Source organism: Asterias amurensis, chromosome 10 (genome assembly GCF_032118995.1).
Source record: "Asterias amurensis chromosome 10, ASM3211899v1".
Classification (NCBI taxonomy): domain Eukaryota; kingdom Metazoa; phylum Echinodermata; class Asteroidea; order Forcipulatida; family Asteriidae; genus Asterias; species Asterias amurensis.
Window position 1 is genome coordinate 692,914 of NC_092657.1, and position 21,005 is coordinate 713,918.

Below are 21,005 nucleotides of genomic sequence, written 5' to 3' on the forward strand. Positions count from 1 at the left end.
CTGAGCACACGGAAGGGGGGGGACTTTGATAAATCCGCTACATCAAGCATTCCCACATCACTGACCACCGACTGAACTGGGAATCAGCAGAAATCATCGCTCCAATCCAGGCGTGGCACCCTAGACGTATCAGAGAGGCCATCGAGATCCACAAGCATGACACCGTACCCCAAGACATCAGCTTCCACATCAGTGACATCTGGCTCCCCCTCCTCCCGACCAATGGATCTTCTATATCCACGGTCACACCCTAGGCCCCCAACCATTAGACTGCTTTGGGTCATCTACACCCTCAGTCACCTAGGCCCCACACCCTCACTATCCCCTGTGCTTGTTCCTACTGACACGGTTCAGTGAGCACCCCCCCCCCCCCCCCCCCCCCACACACCACCCAAGGCTCCACAACAGGTTTCACCACGCATCATCGAGTTCACTTCCCGCCTGTATTTCGCCGCCCAGTACTTAAGCAGCATGCAGCATGCAGCATCAGAGTCCAGCATTCTCCAGAAGACGATCAGAGCATACTGATCGAAACGTCAAGTTAATCCAACGGTTCTTTTCAGAACCACCCCAACTCATTTAGAGATTGTTATTACATGGTGTTAACGCAAACTCTTCTATATAAATCACACCACAGGTCAGGAATCGAACATTAACTTGTTTCTCAGGCTTTAACATTCAAACTTCATCAAAATACAAAATGATTAGGCATTAAATTTGAAAATAAAAAGTGGGGACGGTGGCCCCTGTAACAAGGAGTTCTAAACTTGAACCACCGTGCCCACAGGTTAGACACAGTGTCAGTATTATTCTACATTATTATTTTATTTTGTTTTTTAGAGTCTTATCTTTAAAAAGAAATACACGGTTTTTTTCTGTTGATAAATTATAACAGGATATAGAGATCTATAATAAATAAGTATATTTTCTAATTGTGGAACATTGTGCGATATAGTGTTGTTGTGAAATAAAACAGAGCACGTAAATTAAATAACTGGTAGTTTGGGTTGCTGATTTATTGATCCTGTTTCGAATTCCAATGAGGCTTCACACATATTGGTTTCTTTAAAATCTGAAGACAATACTTTTTATTAAATATTTGATATCTGAAATAAACAGTTGCATCCCCTTAAGGTGGTCCCCTGGCTGCCGCTTCTCAGGTTGTTTTGCAATTTTGTTGTGTTCCCTGGCTACAACACTGCAGTTAACGGTTGGATGGCACCCCCGAACAGAGATATTGACAATTTTAATAGGGAGACCGCCAACATAGCTCATCAGTTGGTAGAGCGTCGGAATGTTTATCTGGGCGTCATAGGTTCCAGTCCCAATCTTGTAATTTCTTTTGTTCAACCCCAATTAAAAATACTCAGTTAATTTCCCTTTTGGTTTATGTGGTAATACTTTTCACATAAAATACTTATGAATATAGCTTAATAGTGACAACTATAGAGACCTGAGACCCTTTTTTGAATATGTAATGAACTACAAAACACCCTTTACCCATTACCGTTTGTTAATCTTCAAAAAGGAAACACTAGAAAAAACAAACCCTTCTATCCTTTACCATTTTTTATCTTCAAAAAGGAAAAAGGAAAAACAAACCCTCTACCCTTTACCGTGTTTTAATCTTCAAAAAGGAAAAAAGAAAAACAAACCCTTTACCCATTACCATTTTTTAATCTTCAAAAAGGAAAAAGAAAAAACAAACCCTTTACCCTTTACCCTTTTTTAATCTTCAAAAAGGAAAAAAAAAAAAAAAACCTTTACCCATTACCGTTTTTTAATCTTCAAAAAAGAAAAAGGAAAAACAAACCCTTTACCCATTACCGTATTTTAATCTTCAAAAAGGAAAAAAGAAAAACAAACCCTCTACCCTTTACCGTGTTTTAATCTTCAAAAAGAAAAAAAGAAAAACAAACCCTTTACCCATTACCATTTTTTAATCTTCAAAAAGGAAAAAGAAAAAACAAACCCTTTACCCTTTACCCTTTTTTAATCTTCAAAAAGGAAAAAAAAAAAAAAACCTTTACCCATTACCGTTTTTTAATCTTCAAAAAAGAAAAAGGAAAAACAAACCCTTTACCCATTACCGTGTTTTAATCTTCAAAAAAGAAAAAGGAAAAAACAAACCCTTTACCCATTACCGTTTGTTAATCTTCAAAAAGGAAACACTAGAAAAAACAAACCCTTCTATCCTTTACCGTGTTTTAATCTTCAAAAAAGAAAAAGGAAAAAACAAACCCTTTACCCATTACCGTGTTTTAATCTTCAAAAAAGAAAAAGGAAAAAACAAACCCTTTACCCATTACCGTATGTTAATCTTCAAAAATGAAAAAGGAAAAAACCAACCCTTTACCCATTACCGTGTTTTAATCTTCAAAAAGAAAAAAAGGAAAAACAAACCCTCTACCCTTTACCGTGTTTCAATCTTCAAAAAGGAAAAACAAACCCTTTACCCATTACCGTGTTTTAATCTTCAAAAAGGAAAAAGGAAAAAACAAACCCTTTACCCATTACCGTATGTTAATCTTCAAAAAAGAAAAAGGAAAAAACCAACCCTTTACCCATTACCGTGTTTTAATCTTCAAAAAGAAAAAAGGAAAAACAAACCCTTTACCCATTACCGTGTTTTAATCTTCAAAAGGGAAAAAGAAAAAACCAACCCTTTACCCATTACCGTATGTTAATCTTCAAAAATGAAAAAGGAAAAAACCAACCCTTTACCCATTACCGTGTTTTAATCTTTTAAAAGAAAAAAAGGAAAAACAAACCCTTTACCCTTTACCGTGTTTCAATCTTCAAAAAGGAAAAACAAACCCTTTACCCATTACCGTGTTTTAATCTTCAAAAAGGAAAAAGGAAAAAACAAACCCTTTACCCATTACCGTATGTTAATCTTCAAAAAGAAAAAGGAAAAAACCAACCCTTTACCCATTACCGTGTTTTAATCTTCAAAAAGAAAAAAGGAAAAACAAACCCTCTACCCTTTACCGCGTTTCAATCTTCAAAAAGGAAAAACAAACCCTTTACCCATTACCGTGTTTTAATCTTCAAAAAAGAAAAAGGAAAAACAAACCCTTTACCCATTACCGTGTTTTAATCTTCAAAAAGAAAAAAGGAAAAACAAACCCTCTACCCTTTACCGCGTTTCAATCTTCAAAAAGGAAAAACAAACCCTTTACCCATTACCGTGTTTTAATCTTCAAAAAAGAAAAAGGAAAAACAAACCCTTTACCCATTACCGTGTTTTAATCTTCAAAAAGAAAAAAGGAAAAACAAACCCTTTACCCATTACCGTTTGTTAATCTTCAAAAAGGAAAAAGGAAAAAACAAACCCTTTACCCATTACCAAGTTTTTTTCTTCAAAAAGAAAAAGGAAAACCCAACCCTTTACCCATTACCCTTTTTTAATCTTCAAAAAGAAAAAAAGAAAAAACAAACCCTTTACCCATTACCGTGTTTTAATCTTCAAAAAGGAAAAAGAAAAAAACAAACCCTTTACCCATTACCGTTTTTTTTTCTTCAAAAAGGAAAAAGGAAAAACCAACCCTTTACCCATTACCGTGTTTTAATCTTCGAAAAGAGAAAACGAAAAACAAACCCTTTACCCTTTACCCTTTTTTAATCTTCAAAAAGAAAAAAAGAAAAACAAACCCTTTACCCATTACCATTTTTTAATCTTCAAAAAAGAAAAAGGAAAAACAAACCCTTTACCCATTACCGTGTTTTAATCTTCAAAAAGGAAAAAGGAAAAACAAACGCCGTAACCCTTTACCCATTACCTGTTTGGCGTTCCATAACACGATCACCGGTAGAGGGCTTCGTTTTTTCTTTTCCGTCCGTGTGGATTCCAAAACGGTAAAAGGAAAAAGGGTTTGCTTTTTCCTTTTTCCTTTTCAAAAATTTGAAAACTGAGATAGGAACGGGAATCGGTTCATTTTGGTTTCCTTATAAAGGTTTCGTAGGTGGCTAAGGGGGCAAAGTTCGTTTTCCTTGTTCTTTTTACATTTTCAAAAAGGGAGTGGGGGCTCGCTCCGCCCTCTGAGAGGCAACCACAGTTGAGAGTACACAGCGCCATCACGCGATCGTGCTGGAAGTGTGACTATTGATTTGTTTACTACCTGTCAAGCAACCGTGTTGAATTAAACCCCGTTCATTTTAGAAATAGTGTCACGGTTCCGAATTCTGCTCCTATTTCTCCCAATGTTGGCAAAGGGGATAGGCTCTAAGGTTCCAACAACAAACAGCACAGAATAAATTGACACGGGACTGTTTGTGACTAAAAGTCTCCTCGACAAAGACAACGCACCGGTAGCTTTCTAAATTCTACACCTTGTGGTACATTGCCGACAACCCCTCGATCGATGAACAGCTAGGCATTGCCATTGCCCTACATAGTACAAGCATCGATGGACTAAAGTAAAGTAAGTAAAGTATACAGCAATGGCAATGTCACCCCTCTCACCGAATATGCCTCTCGAGCGATCATGGGTTTACTTGGGAGCACCCGTGGGCCTCGGAAGGTTGTCACCATTCATTTATATTATTATTACTTGTATCTATCCAACTTTTTTATAATAATGACACTTTTACACAGTTACACTTTACAGTAACACTTCATCAGCAGTGCTGAAATCTTAGTTTTACGTTGCGAGAGATATTACTTCACTATTTACAGTGCTAATGCTAGTTGCGTTAACGTAACCCTCCTCCCGACGGCCGTCAGGGGGGTTAACTTATCGCAAACTAATTGCGGTGTTCTAGTTCATAGTTGGGGAAAATCCCTTGGAGATTCTGTAATTGTAAAACAATTGCTGATTCAAAAGAGGGTGCTTTCAGAAGAAGTTTTGTACTCGTTATTGATGGAGGAAAGAATCTCCGTGGTTCATGGAGCTATACTGTTTTTATACAAACTTTTCCAGCGCCTCAAGGCAGAATCTTTCCGCTACTGTTTTGCACTTTATAAATGATTCTTTATTGAATATTGTTATTAACTAGCATGATGCCACGCTTCATGCGGCACCCCCTAGATACAATGTTGTGGTTTTACCATGCAGGGTTTTCTGTGTACTGTCTGCTGAACAACCTCCTGCAATGTCCCCAGTATGGACTCCCCTCAAGCCGCCACCAGAGCCTGATGATATCCACATGATGTCCGATGATGCATGGACTATACTACATGCTCTTCGTGAGGCTTATAGACAATGAGAAGAAGCTAGACAGCAGAGACTAGTCTCTTTAGGTACTTTGGTTTATTAAAGTTAGCCCCATGACATAGATAAAGCCAATCCACTTTGTATAGCCAAGGATACAAATTGAATTGGTTCTTTAGCTCTTTATGTAATGGTAGTTGATTAATGCCAATGAAACCGGAGAAGGCCCGGGCAGACTTTACTTGTACTTTGACTATTGTCAGTTAGTTTCATATTGTGCCGTAGATAAAACAGTACAAATGAGAACAATAGAATTAGCAGTTGCAAACTCTGTAAAAATATTTTTAAAGGCCTGATGTTTCCGAAAAAAGACTCTGCTAGAGTTGAAATGTCATGCCATTAATGTTTAAGAAGCATTTTGGACTTTCTGATTTTCATACTGGTATGTTGTTGTGTTTTTTCAGACAAGTTGACTTGAAGAGGAAGGCCTTTGACAGCTCAACGTCACATCAGCAAGGTCAGATGAAATTTCCAACTGGAAACTTCATTGTTTTGTCAAAATATCTTCAGTTGGTGTTTTTGATGTTAAAGTTCTTTTGTAAATTGAAAGCTCTCAAGCTATTGCTATGAAGTCAAGTTGAATCTTTTGTTTACAACTACTTCATCATAAAATTAAAGGAACACGTTGCCTTGGATTGGTCGAGTTGGTCTTTGAAAAGCGTTTGTTATAATATGCTTATGGGTAGAAAGATGCTGTAAAAGTAGACTACAATGATCCACACAAACATGCCTCGAAATTGCGTGTTTTTTCTTTTACCTCGTCGACTAACACGGTCGGTCATTTATGGGAGTCAAATTTTTGACTCCCATAAATGGCCGACCGTGTTTGTTCGCACAGTAAAAGGAAAACCACGCAATTTTGAGGCAAACTTATGGGGATCATTGTACTCTACTTTTAAGTTATCTTTCTAACCATATACATTTCATAACGGTTACAAGCGCTTTTGTATAGACCAACTCGTCCGATCCAAGGCAACGTGTTCCTTTAAGCGAACTAAGACATTTTTGACAGTGTATTTTCACTGATCTCTTCACTCCATGAAGGCTGGTAGGTCCCAGCGGTTAATGCCAAAGTCCTGCTCAATAAATGTGGTTGCAGGATGCCCTCTTGATCTTTTGCCATGTTGATGCTCCCAGAGTAAAACTAGTTGAGCCATCTCTTGTTTGCTTCTCCATCCAGCAGTGCAGCTTCTTATATCGTTGTTTGTTTTCATACACATTTTCAGATGTGCCTTTGAAGGTTAAGAAGAGTCTTGAGCTCCAAGGCCTACAGTCTAACATCAACAAGTCAGGGCAACCTACACTTGATAAGGTATAGTAATGTTTTGCAAAATATACTTCACCTGTTTTTTTTTTGCTTTTAGAGACAATTCATTTTTGTATAATTATGACGGAATGACTATACACGTCCTGACAAGTCTGAAATTGTAAAATTTATGACCCGGGGAGGTTGGGCTCATAATCCATGGAAGGTTGCCCACCTAGGAGAAGGAAAACTCCGATCTCAAACCTCTTTGCTGCTTTTATATCCTTCAATTAATTTACCATAAGGTGGTCAATAACACCCAAGTGTAATAGTTGGCTAAAGTAGTCTTAATATTTATCCTGACTTCTTTTGACTCTCAGCTGTTTGGTGGTTCTACTTCTAGCATCACTTCAACAACGATGTGTAATAAGGAAGATGGAATGATCAAGAGTGTTGCTGGAATGACAGTCAGATCAAGGGTTGAAGTTTGTGAGCGATTGACTGAAGTAGATGAAGTTTACATGTGTCTCGTTTACAGAGATGGATCATCTCAGTTAAGAGAACCCCAAAGTTCATCAAATGTAAGTATACATCAATCAGAATCATGGAAGGCCATTTTCAATTCAAAGGGTACTTCCGGTGAACAATCTAGGGGACACTTTTGAAGGGGCACCAAGGCTAAGACCAGGGGCAACATAGACAATGGCCTTTGTGTAACTCCAGTCCTGCACTCCACTTATTTGAGCAGTTTGCCCCTCATCGATGTATCATAAGCCATGTGGATAAAGGGGCACCAAGGCTATTGACCAGGGGCAACATAGACAATGGCCTTTGTGTAACTCTAGTCCTTCACTCCACTTATTTGAGCAGTTTGCCCCTCATCGATCTATCATAAGCCATATGGATAAAGGGGCACCAAGGCTATTGACCAGGGGCAACATAGACAACGGCCTTTGTGTAACTCTAGTCCTTCACTCCACTTATTTGAGCAGTTTGCCCCTCATCGATCTATCATAAGCCATGTGGATAAAGGGGCACCAACGCTATTGACCAGGGGCAACATAGACAATGGCCTTTGTGTAACTCTAGTCCTTCACTCCACTTATTTGAGCAGTTTGCCCCTCATCGATCTATCATAAGCCATGTGGATAAAGGGGCACCAAGGCTATTGACCAGGGGCAACATAGACAATGGCCTTTGTGTAACTCCAGTCCTGCACTCCACTTATATGAGCAGTTTGCCCTTCACTGATGTATCATAAGCCATGTGGATAAAGGGGCACCAAGGCTATTGACCAGGGGCAACATAGACAATGGCCTTTGTGTAACTCCAGTCCTGCACTCCACTTATATGAGCAGTTTGCCCTTCACTGATGTATCATAAGCCATGTGGATAAAGGGGCACCAAGGCTATTGACCAGGGGCAACATAGACAATGGCCTTTGTGTAACTCCAGTCCTGCACTCCACTTATATGAGCAGTTTGCCCTTCACTGATGTATCATAAGCCATGTGGATAAAGGGGCACCAAGGCTATTGACCAGGGGCAACATAGACAATGGCCTTTGTGTAACTCCAGTCCTGCACTCCACTTATATGAGCAGTTTGCCCTTCACTGATGTATCATAAGCCATGTGGATAAAGGGGCACCAAGGCTATTGACCAGGGGCAACATAGACAATGGCCTTTGTGTAACTCCAGTCCTGCACTCCACTTATATGAGCAGTTTGCCCTTCACTGATGTATCATAAGCCATGTGGATAAAGGGGCACCAAGGCTATTGACCAGGGGCAACATAGACAATGGCCTTTGTGTAACTCCAGTCCTGCACTCCACTTATATGAGCAGTTTGCCCTTCACTGATGTATCATAAGCCATGTGGATAAAGGGGCACCAAGGCTATTGACCAGGGGCAACATAGACAATGGCCTTTGTGTAACTCCAGTCCTGCACTCCACTTATATGAGCAGTTTGCCCTTCACTGATGTATCATAAGCCATGTGGATAAAGGGGCACCAAGGCTATTGACCAGGGGCAACATAGACAATGGCCTTTGTGTAACTCCAGTCCTGCACTCCACTTATATGAGCAGTTTGCCCTTCACTGATGTATCATAAGCCATGTGGATAAAGGGGCACCAAGGCTATTGACCAGGGGCAACATAGACAATGGCCTTTGTGTAACTCTAGTCCTGCACTCCACTTATTTGAGCAGTTTGCCCTTCACTGATGTATCATAAGCCATGTGGATAAAGGGGCACCAAGGCTAAGACCAGGGGCAACATAGACAATGGCCTTTGTGTAACTCAAGTCCTGCACTCCACTTATTTGAGCAGTTTGCCCCTCATCGGTTTATCATACGCCATGTGGACAAGTATCTGCAGACACCTCAAGTGGGATATGAACCCACCACCCAACTCATTTCCCAGGCACAGGTCCAGGGGGTCCAAACCCCTCCGTCCCTTTTTTCCTTTTGTAAAATTTAGTCATGTGGCATTTCAGGCTTTTCACATTAGGCACCTTACAAATGTCTTATTATTATTATTGTTATTATTATTATTATTTTTATCTATACTATTAAAAGTGTAATCCGCGACATCTTGGATTGATATTAGAAGGTCCAGTGGCATGGCATCCTTGTGGAAATCAACACGGTTAAGTGTGTGGAATTCAATACGTTTGTGTGGTTTCAGACGTCGGGTTGTAAGTCTACAAAACCCTGACCCAAACTCCCACTTACAAGTCATCTGATTGAAAGAAGTTTGGGCAGCGACCGTGTGTCAACCACTGTTCGATGTTGTTACCAGACTTCCTAGAAATCTTTCTGACAAGCGACTCATTGGACAGTGTTTCGCAGATGGTTCTCCGGATTGGTTCACCTTGCTCTCCCACCCGCCATATGATCCTCTCTTTTTGGTCGGGTTACTTTCATGTTATACTAAGCATGGTTTTCCGGATTGGTTCATTCATTGCCGCGCAGGGTCGAAAGGGTCGAAGAGGTTGGGTGCCAGGACAAAACCGAAACAAATCTCACGTTAAATTTTTGCAAGATGCCCAAAGTGACAATAAACAAAACACTTTTTTGACGTTCACGTTTAGTGCTCCCGTATCGTTCAGCCTATTGAGCAGAAGTTTACAAGACCAATTCAGATGAGAATAAACTAAAAAGAGGCCTACGCTCTTAACCCCCCCCCCCCCCCCCCCCGAAAAAAACCCAAACAGTAGATACCGGTATATTAGATTTGTTGCGCACAGCATGTTCCGAAAATTCGCTTTACTTATAGTGCTGTAGCAACGCTATGTATCGTGTGACGTGAAAATGTCATTTTTGACAATGTTTTTAAAAAGGAAATGCAAGCATTATGGGGGAAAGTTTTGGTAGTGTAGTACAAAAGAAACTTTAGTTATTGCTGGCTATAACGGTCAGTTTCACCTACTAATGCTGAATTGAAAAACGTATAGTGTTAACGAGGCCCAAAATATTAGACCCCTACAAGGCTCACGGGGGAGCCTTATAGTTTCTAGAAGTATGCATAAGGTACGTCGTCTAACCAAAAAAGAGGTGGGCGCAGCCACTACAAGTAGTGACGGACATGCGCAATAGCTTCCTTTTGGGTTAGAAACAACATCGAAACTTATCCATTTGTAAACAGCTATACATGCACACACACGACACACCCATTACTTTGTACACAGTGTTTGGCCCGTGGTGGACCCTTGATATGGCAATATTCCTGTACCCATTGCTTGTGCACAGTATTTATTTATTTATTTATTTATTTATTTCTTGTTTATCCTGGGAAATCCATTCAGTAAGAAAAACTCACTGATCTCCCATGGATCCCAGCTAATAACAAACTACAGAAGTGAACTTAAGATAAAAATATTACAAATTTACACAGAAAAACATTGCACATACATTTAAAAAAGCACTAGATCCAAGCATGCACATACATTTTGAAACTAAATATAAAAAAACGATTTTAAATAGGACGAAGAAATTTAAATGGGGAAAAATACACATCCATTAAAAACACACAACCAAATACAAAAAACAAACAAACAGATGAACCTCAATGGAGTAATGACAAAAGCCAGTAAAATTGGGATTAAGAAAGTCAGTAAGAATGGGATAAACTGAGCTGTTTGAGTTGAGTTAAAAATTGATTGAGTTCTTTTGGCTGTAGAGATTTTAGATTATGCGGCAAGTTGTTCCAAGCCTGGGCACCCCTAAAATTAAACGTTCTTCTCCCACTTTCTGTTCTAGGGGGCAGGAGGGTCACATTACCAACAGTGCTATTCCTAGTTTGGTGACGGTGTAATTCACTGACTGGAACAAAAACACTGCTAAGATAACTTGGAACAGTGCCTGATAAACACTTAAAAACCATGGTATTTATATGAACGGCTCTTCTTTCTTCAAGAGTTTTCCAGCCTAGTTCATTACGAACAACTGAAGCTGATGTTCTAGATGGGACCTTAAGAATAGTCCGTCCTGCTCTATTCAAAAGAACATCAAGCCGCTGTAACAGGGTTTTGGATGCATTACTCCAAACAATATCACAGTAATCAAACTGAGGTAATATAAGACTTTTCACAATAAGGTTAAGGGTACGCATAGGCAAGACATTTTTAAGTCTGTTTAAGATACCTAAGTCTGTTTAAGATACCTATTCTTTGGAGACAGAGGATGCTACATGGTCAATATGTTCTGTCCATTTATATGAGAAGACATCCCGTTACGTTTTCGTGCTGTGGACCCGGGATATGGCAATATTCCTGTACACATTGCTTGTGCACAGTATATGAGAAGGCAGGCCGTTACATTTATGTGCTGTGGACCCGGGATATGGTAATATTCCTGTACCCATTGCTTGTGCACAGTTTATGAGAAGACAGACCGTTACATTTACGTGCTACGGACCCGGGATATGGCAATATTCCTGCACCCATTACTTTGCGCACAGTGCCCTACTTTGTGCACAAAGCATAGGGCACAGGAATAACACCATATCATTGGTCCATCACTGCTCATACACACTGCGCACTTGGGTACTGCGCACTGTGGGTCACTGTTTTGGCTCCTGGATGGTTCCCACTCATCATTTCAACGATTAGTAACAGTGGTAATAAGAGAGCAGTAAGGGTACCAGTTTAAACAAAATGGCTGCGCCCATGAGATTTGTTTTGGTTCTGGGTGCTGTTGTGTAGTGTTCGTTTTTTGAAAAAACATGTGTGTTTAGCAGTTAGTCTGACAGCCATAATTGTTCACAATGGGCAAGTACATGTCATTGTTATGTTTCAATCATTTAATTCATTTCCTCAGACTTGGTTTTTGTGTAAACGTGACTTATTTTTGGAGGGTGTGCACCTGACCTGCACAAACCGACCTGGGGTGGATTTCACAAAGGTAGTCCTAACTTAGGACTAGTCCTAGGCAATGCTAAGAGATAGGACTGGTCCTAAGTTAGGACCGGTAACTCATCCTAACTTAGGACTGGTCCTGTTCCTTAGCATTGCCTAGGACTAGTCCTAAGTTAGGACTACCTTTGTGAAATCCACCCCAGCCTCCGTCTCACACCACAGACATTGGTGGGCGTGTCGTGTTTAAATTATAGTTTGCTTTTAAAATTTTGTTCTTGAATGAATCGATTTAGCCAACTCTGGTCTGTACACCAATATACACCCATATAACATCAAGTTATATTACCTTTACTCTTAATTACTATTTAGCCTTTTAATTAAGTGGAAGGTAGGCATCTTTGGCTTCATTCACTAGTTTAGTAGATAAATATAAGATATGCTATTTTATTAACTTTGATAATTTATATTAGGCCCAATAATAATTTAAATTATAACATATAATCATAAAAATGGGAAAATGAGCAAGCTCAAACTACGGTTTGAAAGTACAGTACTGCAGTTGCTGACACTGTCAATGTGTAACATTAACCATTATTTAACAGTTTGACAGAGCTAAAGTTACGATGACTTTATGTATTTTAACGAACAAACAAGTTATAAACACTACATTCCCAACAAACCATCATAAAGCTGCATTGCCCAATTTTGCCTGATGATATAAATTGATAAAATTGTTTTTGGTTTTTTTTATAGAATTTTTGCAAAGAAATCTTGTGTCTTGTGATCATTTGATGATGTTGGATAAAGGACATGAGTTTGATTAGATTTAACCAAATTGAGTAGGCTGTGCTCTCAGTCTGGCTTTTTGGTCACGTGCATTGGCATATATGTGTCTATAGCAGTGCTAGATTTGACCCCTAAAAAAATTCATATTTGTAATAACAGATTTATGATGAAATTTCCTATTTCATTGTTTTTAATCATGTAGAAATAATTTTTTGTTTTAACAGATATCACCAAAGCATCCATCAGGCAGAAAGTTTGGGATTTCTTGGAAGCAAAGAATATTGCATGTTTTCCCAGACCAGTTCATCATCGGATCCCTAATTTTCAGGTGAGGAATTTAATTGAGTTCCAGCACTCAGCAGTGTATTTAAAGGCACTGAACACTATCGATAATTACTAAAAAATAATTGTTAGCATAAAAACTTTTATCAATATAAACCACAAGGGAAACTGACTGGGTAAATTTTGAAATGATTTTTGGGGTTGAACAAAGAATTGACTAGAGGGGATGTGACTTTTTGTTTCAGATATCAATATAAACCACAAGGGAAACTGACTGGGGAAATTTTGAAATGATTTTTGGGGTTGAACAAAGAATTAACTAGAGTGGGATTTGAACCAACGCCCTCCGGATTAACGTGCCGGCACTCTACCAACTGAGCTATCTAGCCCTATATTGGCAGTGTCCCTATATTGTCAATATCTTTGTTCGGGATGTGCCAGTCAGAAGCCAGAAAAACGTTTGTTAACGATCAATGGAGAGCTGTTGATAGTATAAAACATTATGAGAAACGGCTCCCTCTGAAGTAACATAGTTGAAAGCACACAACTTGTGCGACAAGGGTGTTTATTCTTCCATTATTTTCTCGCAACTTCGACGACTAATTTAACTCAAATTTCACAGGTTTGTTATTTTATACATGATACACCAAGTGAGAAGACTGGTCTTTGAAAATTACCAATAGTTTCCAGTGTCTTTAAAAGTATATTCCTCAAAGTTTTAAAATCTGTTACAATTTGTAATTTTACATCTATTGAAACATTTGTCTAATTATTTGTTTTATTAATTAAATTAGGGAGCAGCTGCAGCCAATGAGCGACTGAAACAACTCGATGCTTTCCAGCGAGCAAAGACGGTGAAAGTCAATCCTGACAAGCCCCAGGAACATGCCAGGTTTCTAACGCTTGAAGTAAGTACAACCTCATTTGGGCATTTTGGTACAAGCTGTTTGTTGACACTATGGTCTTTAAATGGTCTATTGCTCCAAATTAGTAGTTCATGTGGGGTGACCTTTTTAATGAATGAGCAGCCACTAACCCAGCGGCCGTGGAACCAATTTCATAGATCCTGCTTTTAAGCAGAGAATATTGCTTAACAACTCTCTGCTAAGCAGAAATGAGCAGGATGCGAGTCACAAATGGTATGAGTAGCATGGTGGTTTGGCACATAACCTTATTCTTGTAAGCATAATTTTGTTGTGCTTAGCATCTTTTATGCTGAAGCAGCTCTATAAAATTGAGCCCCGTTGTATACTCTAACTTTGCTGAATTTGTTATCTCAATTTCAGGCCCGTAAAACACTGCTTGTTCCGACACCACGTCTGCAGACAGGTTTATTCAACCAGATTGTACCACCCTCTAACCCTAATAAAGACGACCTCAGAAAATGCTCAACATCACAGGTATGATATAGAAAGGTTTGCGGTAACACCATGTTATGACTATCTCTAATGAGTTGGGGTGGTTCTGAAAAGAACCCTTGGTTTCAACTCGACGTTTCGATCAGTATGCTCTGATCGTCTTCTGGAGAGCTTTCTGTTCTCCAGAAGACGATCAGAGCATACTGATCGAAACGTCGAGTTGAAACCAACAGTTCTTTTCAGAACCACCCCAACTCATTAGAGATGGTCATAACATGGTGTTACTGCAAACCTTTCTATATAGTATTTCCACCATGCAAAGTTTCAAGTCCTACTTATCACAGGTATTGTTTCTTAGACTCTAGTCCAGCTTTGTCCCATTTATATTAGAAAATTGCCTTTTGTCTTTTTAAATTCCTAACCTGGGAAAGTAGAATTAGCTGTTGTAAATTGCTCACCAACTTTGTATTATTAATGCAAACACTTGTTAAAGGGACACGCTTTCTTGGATTGGGCGAGTTGGTCTATTAAAAGCGGTTGAAACGATTTTTTACGAGATGCATATGGTTAGAAAGATATTTTAAAAGTAGAATATATAGATCCACACAAACATGCCTCGAAATTGTACGATTTCCTTATACGTTGTGATATGTCGTGGCATATTAATCATTATACATGTATTCCACTTTTAAAATATCTTTCAAACCATCATTTCATAACAAACGGTTTCAAACACCTTTTATAGACCAATTTGCCCGATCCAAGGCAACCTGTCCCTTTAACGGCCTGAGGATTTGGCCCTGGGAGAGTCTATTTTAAGCCTTCGAGAAAGACTTTATTAACTTGCAAACTTGTTTGAAAAGGAGTTTCACTAAAGATTGTTTGAAGTTGTCATTTTCTTCTTTCTTTCGGCAGGGTGTGAAGCAGTTCAGCGTCCCTATTGGGCTGGACAGTAAAATCATCGTAGATATCGTCATCATTGGCTCAGTTGCTGTCTCCAGGAAAGGTTGGTCTCAAATAGTTTTATTTTGTCTGCCTGTCTGTCTTTATGATCTTCCCATCAAGGGAACTCAGCAAACTTCTTTAAGGCAGACACGACATTCTTCCTATCTGTTTTTGTTTTGCCCTTGGAAACAATCTGAAAGTTGTTTATTATCAAGGCATTAAAAGTCTTCTACAGCCTACAGTATGTGTACATTCAGGTCAGCCGTTGTCCTCAATAAAATTGTCCGACTTTTTTTACCCAAGTATAAAATCAAAATTATCTCCTTAAAGACGCTGGACACTATTGGTAATTGTCAAAGACCAGTCTTCTCACTTGGTGTATCTCAACATCTGCATAAAATAACAAACCTGTGAACATTTGAGCTCAATTGGTCGTTGAAGTTGCGAGATAATAATAAAAGAAAAAACACCCTTCACATGAAGTTGTGTGCATTCGGATGCTTGATTTCGTGATCTCAAATTCTAAATCTGAGGTCTCAAAATCAAATTTGTGGAAAATTACTTCTTTCTCGAAAACTACATACCTTCAGAGGGAGCCATTTCTCACAATGTTTTATGCTATCAACAGCTCTCCATTAATCGTTACAAGGTAAGGTTTTATGGCAATAATTATTTTGAGTAGTTACCAATAGTGTCCACTGTCTTTAACAGGTAGCCTCATACTTGTTTGAGACTTCTAGGCTTCACAACTAGAGGTAGTAGTCATTTCTCCTTTTAGAAAACCCTGCTAGATTAGATAATCTTCAAAATAAAGATATTTGGCAAAGCTCCCAAAAGGGGATATAAACACCAAGCTGGCAACAGCCAATCTGTCTCATACCAACATTGGTTTAACGTCTACGATTACCAGTTTCAAAAAGTCAAGAATTGGCAATTCAGTAACTAGACAAATACTTATTCTAGTCATTGTGAAACCTGCGATTAGGTAGGTAGGATTCAAACCCAAAACCTTGTGATTGCAATTCTAACCACTGGACCTGGTGACCATCGTTAGGTCATTAACATATTTGCATCAAATTAACCTTTGACCTTTGATTTCCTACTCCAGGGTATCGGATCGGTAAAGGTGAGGGCTACGCAGATATGGAGTTTGCGATGATGTACACCATGGGAGCCGTCAACCAAAACACAATCGTTGTGACAACCGTCCACGATTGCCAAGTCATGGACACCATTCCGGATCACCTGATCGGATCACATGACCTTACTGTGGACTACATTCTTACCCCAACAGAGATGATTAAATGCGACTGTGACAGGCAGAAACCATCGGGTATTTTGTGGTCAAAACTTGACGCAGAGAAATTTGCTCAAATTCCGATTTTAAAGACACTTCGGTGGCGAGAGCAAAAAGCGGGAAAAGATGTCCGACTCAGAGATGAAGTCGCTGAAAACTCTACAAGAACAAGTCATGCAAGTAAGAGATAAGATAATAATACATGGTTTTTATTGCCTACCAAATTGCCAAAGATTACTCTGGACCGTTTTTAATGACTGGCCAGCAGGACTAGTTAGCTTGGTATTTTGCTCCTCCATCAGCTTGTTCACTCCATTTTGTGGTTCTTATTTGAAACAAAGACGCTTTTCAACACTGACCTTGGAGTGAATTTTGACTTGTCCTCATGTGTTTTAACATTTGGCCAGTGGACCACTGTAAAGGGAGAACACTGACGCTACTAATATGGAAAAGAGTGGAACACCCGGCCATGAATGTTCTAACGACAAGCTACATCTGCAATAGACCTTGATCATGGATGGTGCAGCCCATCTTGTTTATTTCCCATTCAAATCTATGTAACCAAACCGAGGCTGGAAGCAGAAATAGTCTGGTTCCTTTTTTTACAATGAATATAAGCATTCATTGCTACTACTGGATCTTGGAACAAGACTTATATGGCAGCAGCACGATAATGGTCTACATACCACACATACTTGACAATTTTTTTAAAATCTTGGTTTAAATTATTTTAAACAACATTTTCTCCGATCAGGCTAAGAAAAAAACTAAAGCTCAATCATATTCTGTTACTGTTAATTTATTTGTTTATTTAGTTTAGTTGTTGTATAAACAAGTACATCATACACAAATTTAAACACACAGGGACATGGCATAGGTATGAATTGCAAGATAAAAATCCACTAGACCGCAGGTGTTGTAGCTTAGCAATCTCATTGGATCGGAAATAATTGTTAAAATATCCCAAATATTTGAAGACAAGCCCAGTATAGTGTTTGCAATGTTGATACCACACCCAATTGAGTGTTGTACATTGTTGCACCCTAGTGTTTACTTACTAGTAATAGTTACTTCTTACTGCTCAGAATTAGTTATTTTGGAAGGATTCTATAAAGCAAAACTAATGGTGTACTTAAAAGAAGAACAAATATATATTGTTATAAAAATGACACAATGTTTCCTGATGTTTGTTTAGCATTTTATAAATATGAAATTCCTTTTAAAGATACCCAGGAGCTTTTGGAAACAGTATCAGAGGTCGATTTTACAAAGAGTAAGGACTCGTCTTATCTTAGGAAGAGAAACTCGTCTTAACTTAGGATTAATCTTAAGGTCTGCATGCTACAGTGCAGGGTTGGGACTCGTCCTAAGTCCTAAGATTAGTCTTAAGTTAGGAAGAGTTTTGTGAAATTGACGGCAGGCTTTGTAATAACCCATAGCAACCACCCACAGCAATTACTGTAGTGCCCTGTGATTTTGCCGTGGTGCCCTTTACAAGGTTCCAGTACAAATTTTCCTCACAGATGTGCCCCCTACTAGAGGAGAATTACTGTGCCCCTTCAAGAACAAAATTCAAGGCATGCTATGCAGTATTTTTGGGGAAGTAGAGCGAAGAACTTTACATCTGAAGAAAATAACAGCCACTTTTGTTTCACCAGGCAGACACAAACATGTCGAATAAAAGTCCACATTTTGTATCCATCCCTGCAATTCTGGCAATTCCGACACACTTGCAAGATTTTCACATTATTTTCACATGACCAACTAGTCCAAACCAAGCCAACAACGCCTTATGACCGCTAAGAAAGGGTAGTTGAGCATTTATAGTCGACCCAACAGCCGCGATGGTCGATTAAAATTTGTATCTTGCTCTTATGGTTCTTAGTTATTGTCACATGAGCCATGGTTGAAGACACATTAAATGTTCCTGATGGATTGTACGCTCTAGCAACGGTTGTCATGACCAGAATAAGATGCTGAATGCCATGGCAACGCAACAGACGGCAATATAGGGACTCTTCCTCTCTCCGATTCTTGCACACTTCCAGAAGATTCCTAAGAAGCTGAAAAATAAGAACAGACGGAAAACGGTCAAGAAAATAATAATAATAAAGCAGGACTAAATACCAAGAAAAGTATTTGGCAAAAACTTCATGAAAACTTATGTTTTTTGTTTTTTTAAGATGATCTTCCCGTCAAGGGAACTCGGCAGCTTCCCGTAGAGGATATAAACACCAGGCTGGCAAATGCCAATCTCTCTCATACAAACATCGGTTTCACGTCTTGTCTTTGATTATAAAAAGCGCAAATCGAGAAATTGTGAATCAGTAACTAAAAGACAATTCTTATTGTAGTCATTAGTGAAATAAGCAATTAGCTTGGGGGATTCGTATCCACAACCTTGTGGTTGCAAGTCCTGCAGTCTAACCACTGAACTACAGTTAGCTTGGGGATTCGAACCCACAACTTTGTGATTGCAAGTCCTGCAGTCTAACCACTGAACTACATTTAGCTTTGGGATTCGAACCCACAACCTTGTGTTGCAAGTCCTGAAGTCTAACCACTGAACCAGTTAGCTTGGTAGGATTCGAACCCACAACCTTGTGATTGCAAGTCCTGCAGTCTTACCAGTGGACCACAGTTAGCTTGGTAGGATTCGAACCCACAACTGTGTGATTGCAAGTCCTGCAGTCTAACCACTGGACCACAGTTAGCTTAGTAGGATTCGAACCCACAACCTTGCGATTGCAAGTCCTGCTTTCTAACCACTGGACAGACTCACCCTTCTTTGTTTTTGTCCAGTAGACGTGGCGCTAGTCCTCTAATGTAAGCACACGTACAGATCAAGAGTAATACAACACTCAGAAGACTCTGGAAGTTGAATAAGGCAGACTACGGAAAAGAGGGAACAAATAAGATAAACTGACAGAGTCATAAGACAAGTTATTTGTGGCAATGCAAATATTCAATGAACTTTCTGTGAGTGTGACAATGAGCTGAATGTTACATAAAATTAAGTTAAATATCTCTTCATTCTTCGGTAAATCATCCGGTGGATAGTGTTCCAGATCCTGCAATCACACTTTCACTCATTTTTATTACCAAAAGCCTATAAAAAGAGAATATCTCATTAATCTCATTTGGGGTTGAATAATAATTAGATATAATTTATTTCAGAAATAGCGAATCGTCAAGATAAGAACCAAATTCAATAATTCAAACAAATGAAAACAAAGTGGTGGCAGGAAACCAAAAGTAGGAATCAATACCAAGCAAAAGCTTCAAGTCTGAGGTGGTATTAAACTGAAGGCAGCAGGGAAAGAAACCACTGGGCCAAACTGCAAATCCACTTTTGCGCTTTATAAAATAAATGCTCAATGTATTGTAAATAACACTAACAGCATTCAAGTTCGTCCGCAAACTGGACAACTCAACTTCATCAATTTCGCCCAGCCCGCAAACTCAATATAACAAAACAAAACAACTTGTTATTCGACTCACCATTGTCACTGTAGTCACAAAATCAACTTTATTCGTAAAACATCCACGAAATAACTCTAAATCATTCCTATAAAAATCTGTCGATTGCGCAGATTTCTGACATAAAAAATATCCACGTCTCACCTGACCGTGTATTGTGATATGAGGGCGTGCTTCACCCTTACCGTTATAAATAAATAATTTATTAAAATAATCACTATAACGTCACAAGAGGGCGCTCTTCACCCTCGCCGTTATAAATAAACAATCTTTATCTCTCTGTGCGTGCGATACCCTATCGCAAATTGATGTAAGCTGTTTCTGTGTTAGTATTGATTTATGTAAATGTCTGGCACTTTGATAGCTCCGCCTTACACCATTTTTTATATAATCCTATTGATTAAATGCTGTAATATATATCGCAGAAACAAAATCTGCATACCGATTTGGTTTTGTCGATTCGCATTCCCATCTCATTGGCATTGCGCATGTTGCGTGGTAGAACTTAGAAATAGAAGTGTTTGATTGCGAGCGAGTAATTTTACAAACCGGTGTTTTTCCTCCATCATTTTATTGGATTTCTCTTTTTAATTTCAACCGTCCCTGCCGTGCTTGCTGAACTGCATGCTGTACCATCCCACATTCGACCCTCGGTGTTTGCTAAGTGTGGCAGCTGGATTGTTTAGCGGGTAGTGCTGTACATGTTGTGTAGCTGGCCGAGAGACTGGACGACCAACTGTTGCTTCTCTGGAGGAATTCGTCAGTCGAGTTGCTTGTTGGAGGCAGAGGCTTAGTTGGAGTAAAATTTCACTGGATTTCTCAGGTAAGAAAAAAATTCAGTGGTTTTGGAGGGATAAATTGGTGGCGACGTCCGGAAGATTATCCGAGGTGAGTTTTGCTTGTGGTAGTGGTGAGTTTATAGAGCAAGGACAGTGATTGTTCCTTACACTCTATGATTTTATGAAGGAAATGGTGAGCAGAGCTCCAGTTGCGAGGAGAGAGGAGGGTTACATTATCGCAACTATTGACTAAGCAGA

General features: G+C 39.1%; 2 protein-coding genes across 3 annotated transcripts in view; both read left to right on the top strand.

Moving 5' to 3' along the window:
* Window positions 1–11,614: 11,614 nt before the first annotated feature.
* LOC139943151 (methenyltetrahydrofolate synthase domain-containing protein-like) lies at window positions 11,615–18,203 on the top strand. The gene is made up of 6 exons (XM_071939965.1): window positions 11,615–11,733; window positions 12,831–12,934; window positions 13,683–13,796; window positions 14,175–14,288; window positions 15,162–15,252; window positions 16,300–18,203. Exons 1-6 carry the CDS (start codon window positions 11,730–11,732, stop codon window positions 16,677–16,679), a joined length of 807 nt encoding a protein of 268 aa, XP_071796066.1. The 5' UTR covers window positions 11,615–11,729; the 3' UTR covers window positions 16,680–18,203.
* A 2,108-nt stretch (window positions 18,204–20,311) lies between these two features.
* Window positions 20,312–21,005, top strand: part of LOC139942883 (EF-hand calcium-binding domain-containing protein 4B-like) — a 36,168-nt gene continuing 35,474 nt past the window's right edge. For both annotated transcript variants that reach the window (XM_071939688.1, XM_071939689.1), the window contains exon 1: window positions 20,312–20,791. The gene's annotated coding sequence lies outside the window, so the exon portion shown is untranslated. The remainder of the gene's footprint in view (window positions 20,792–21,005) is intronic.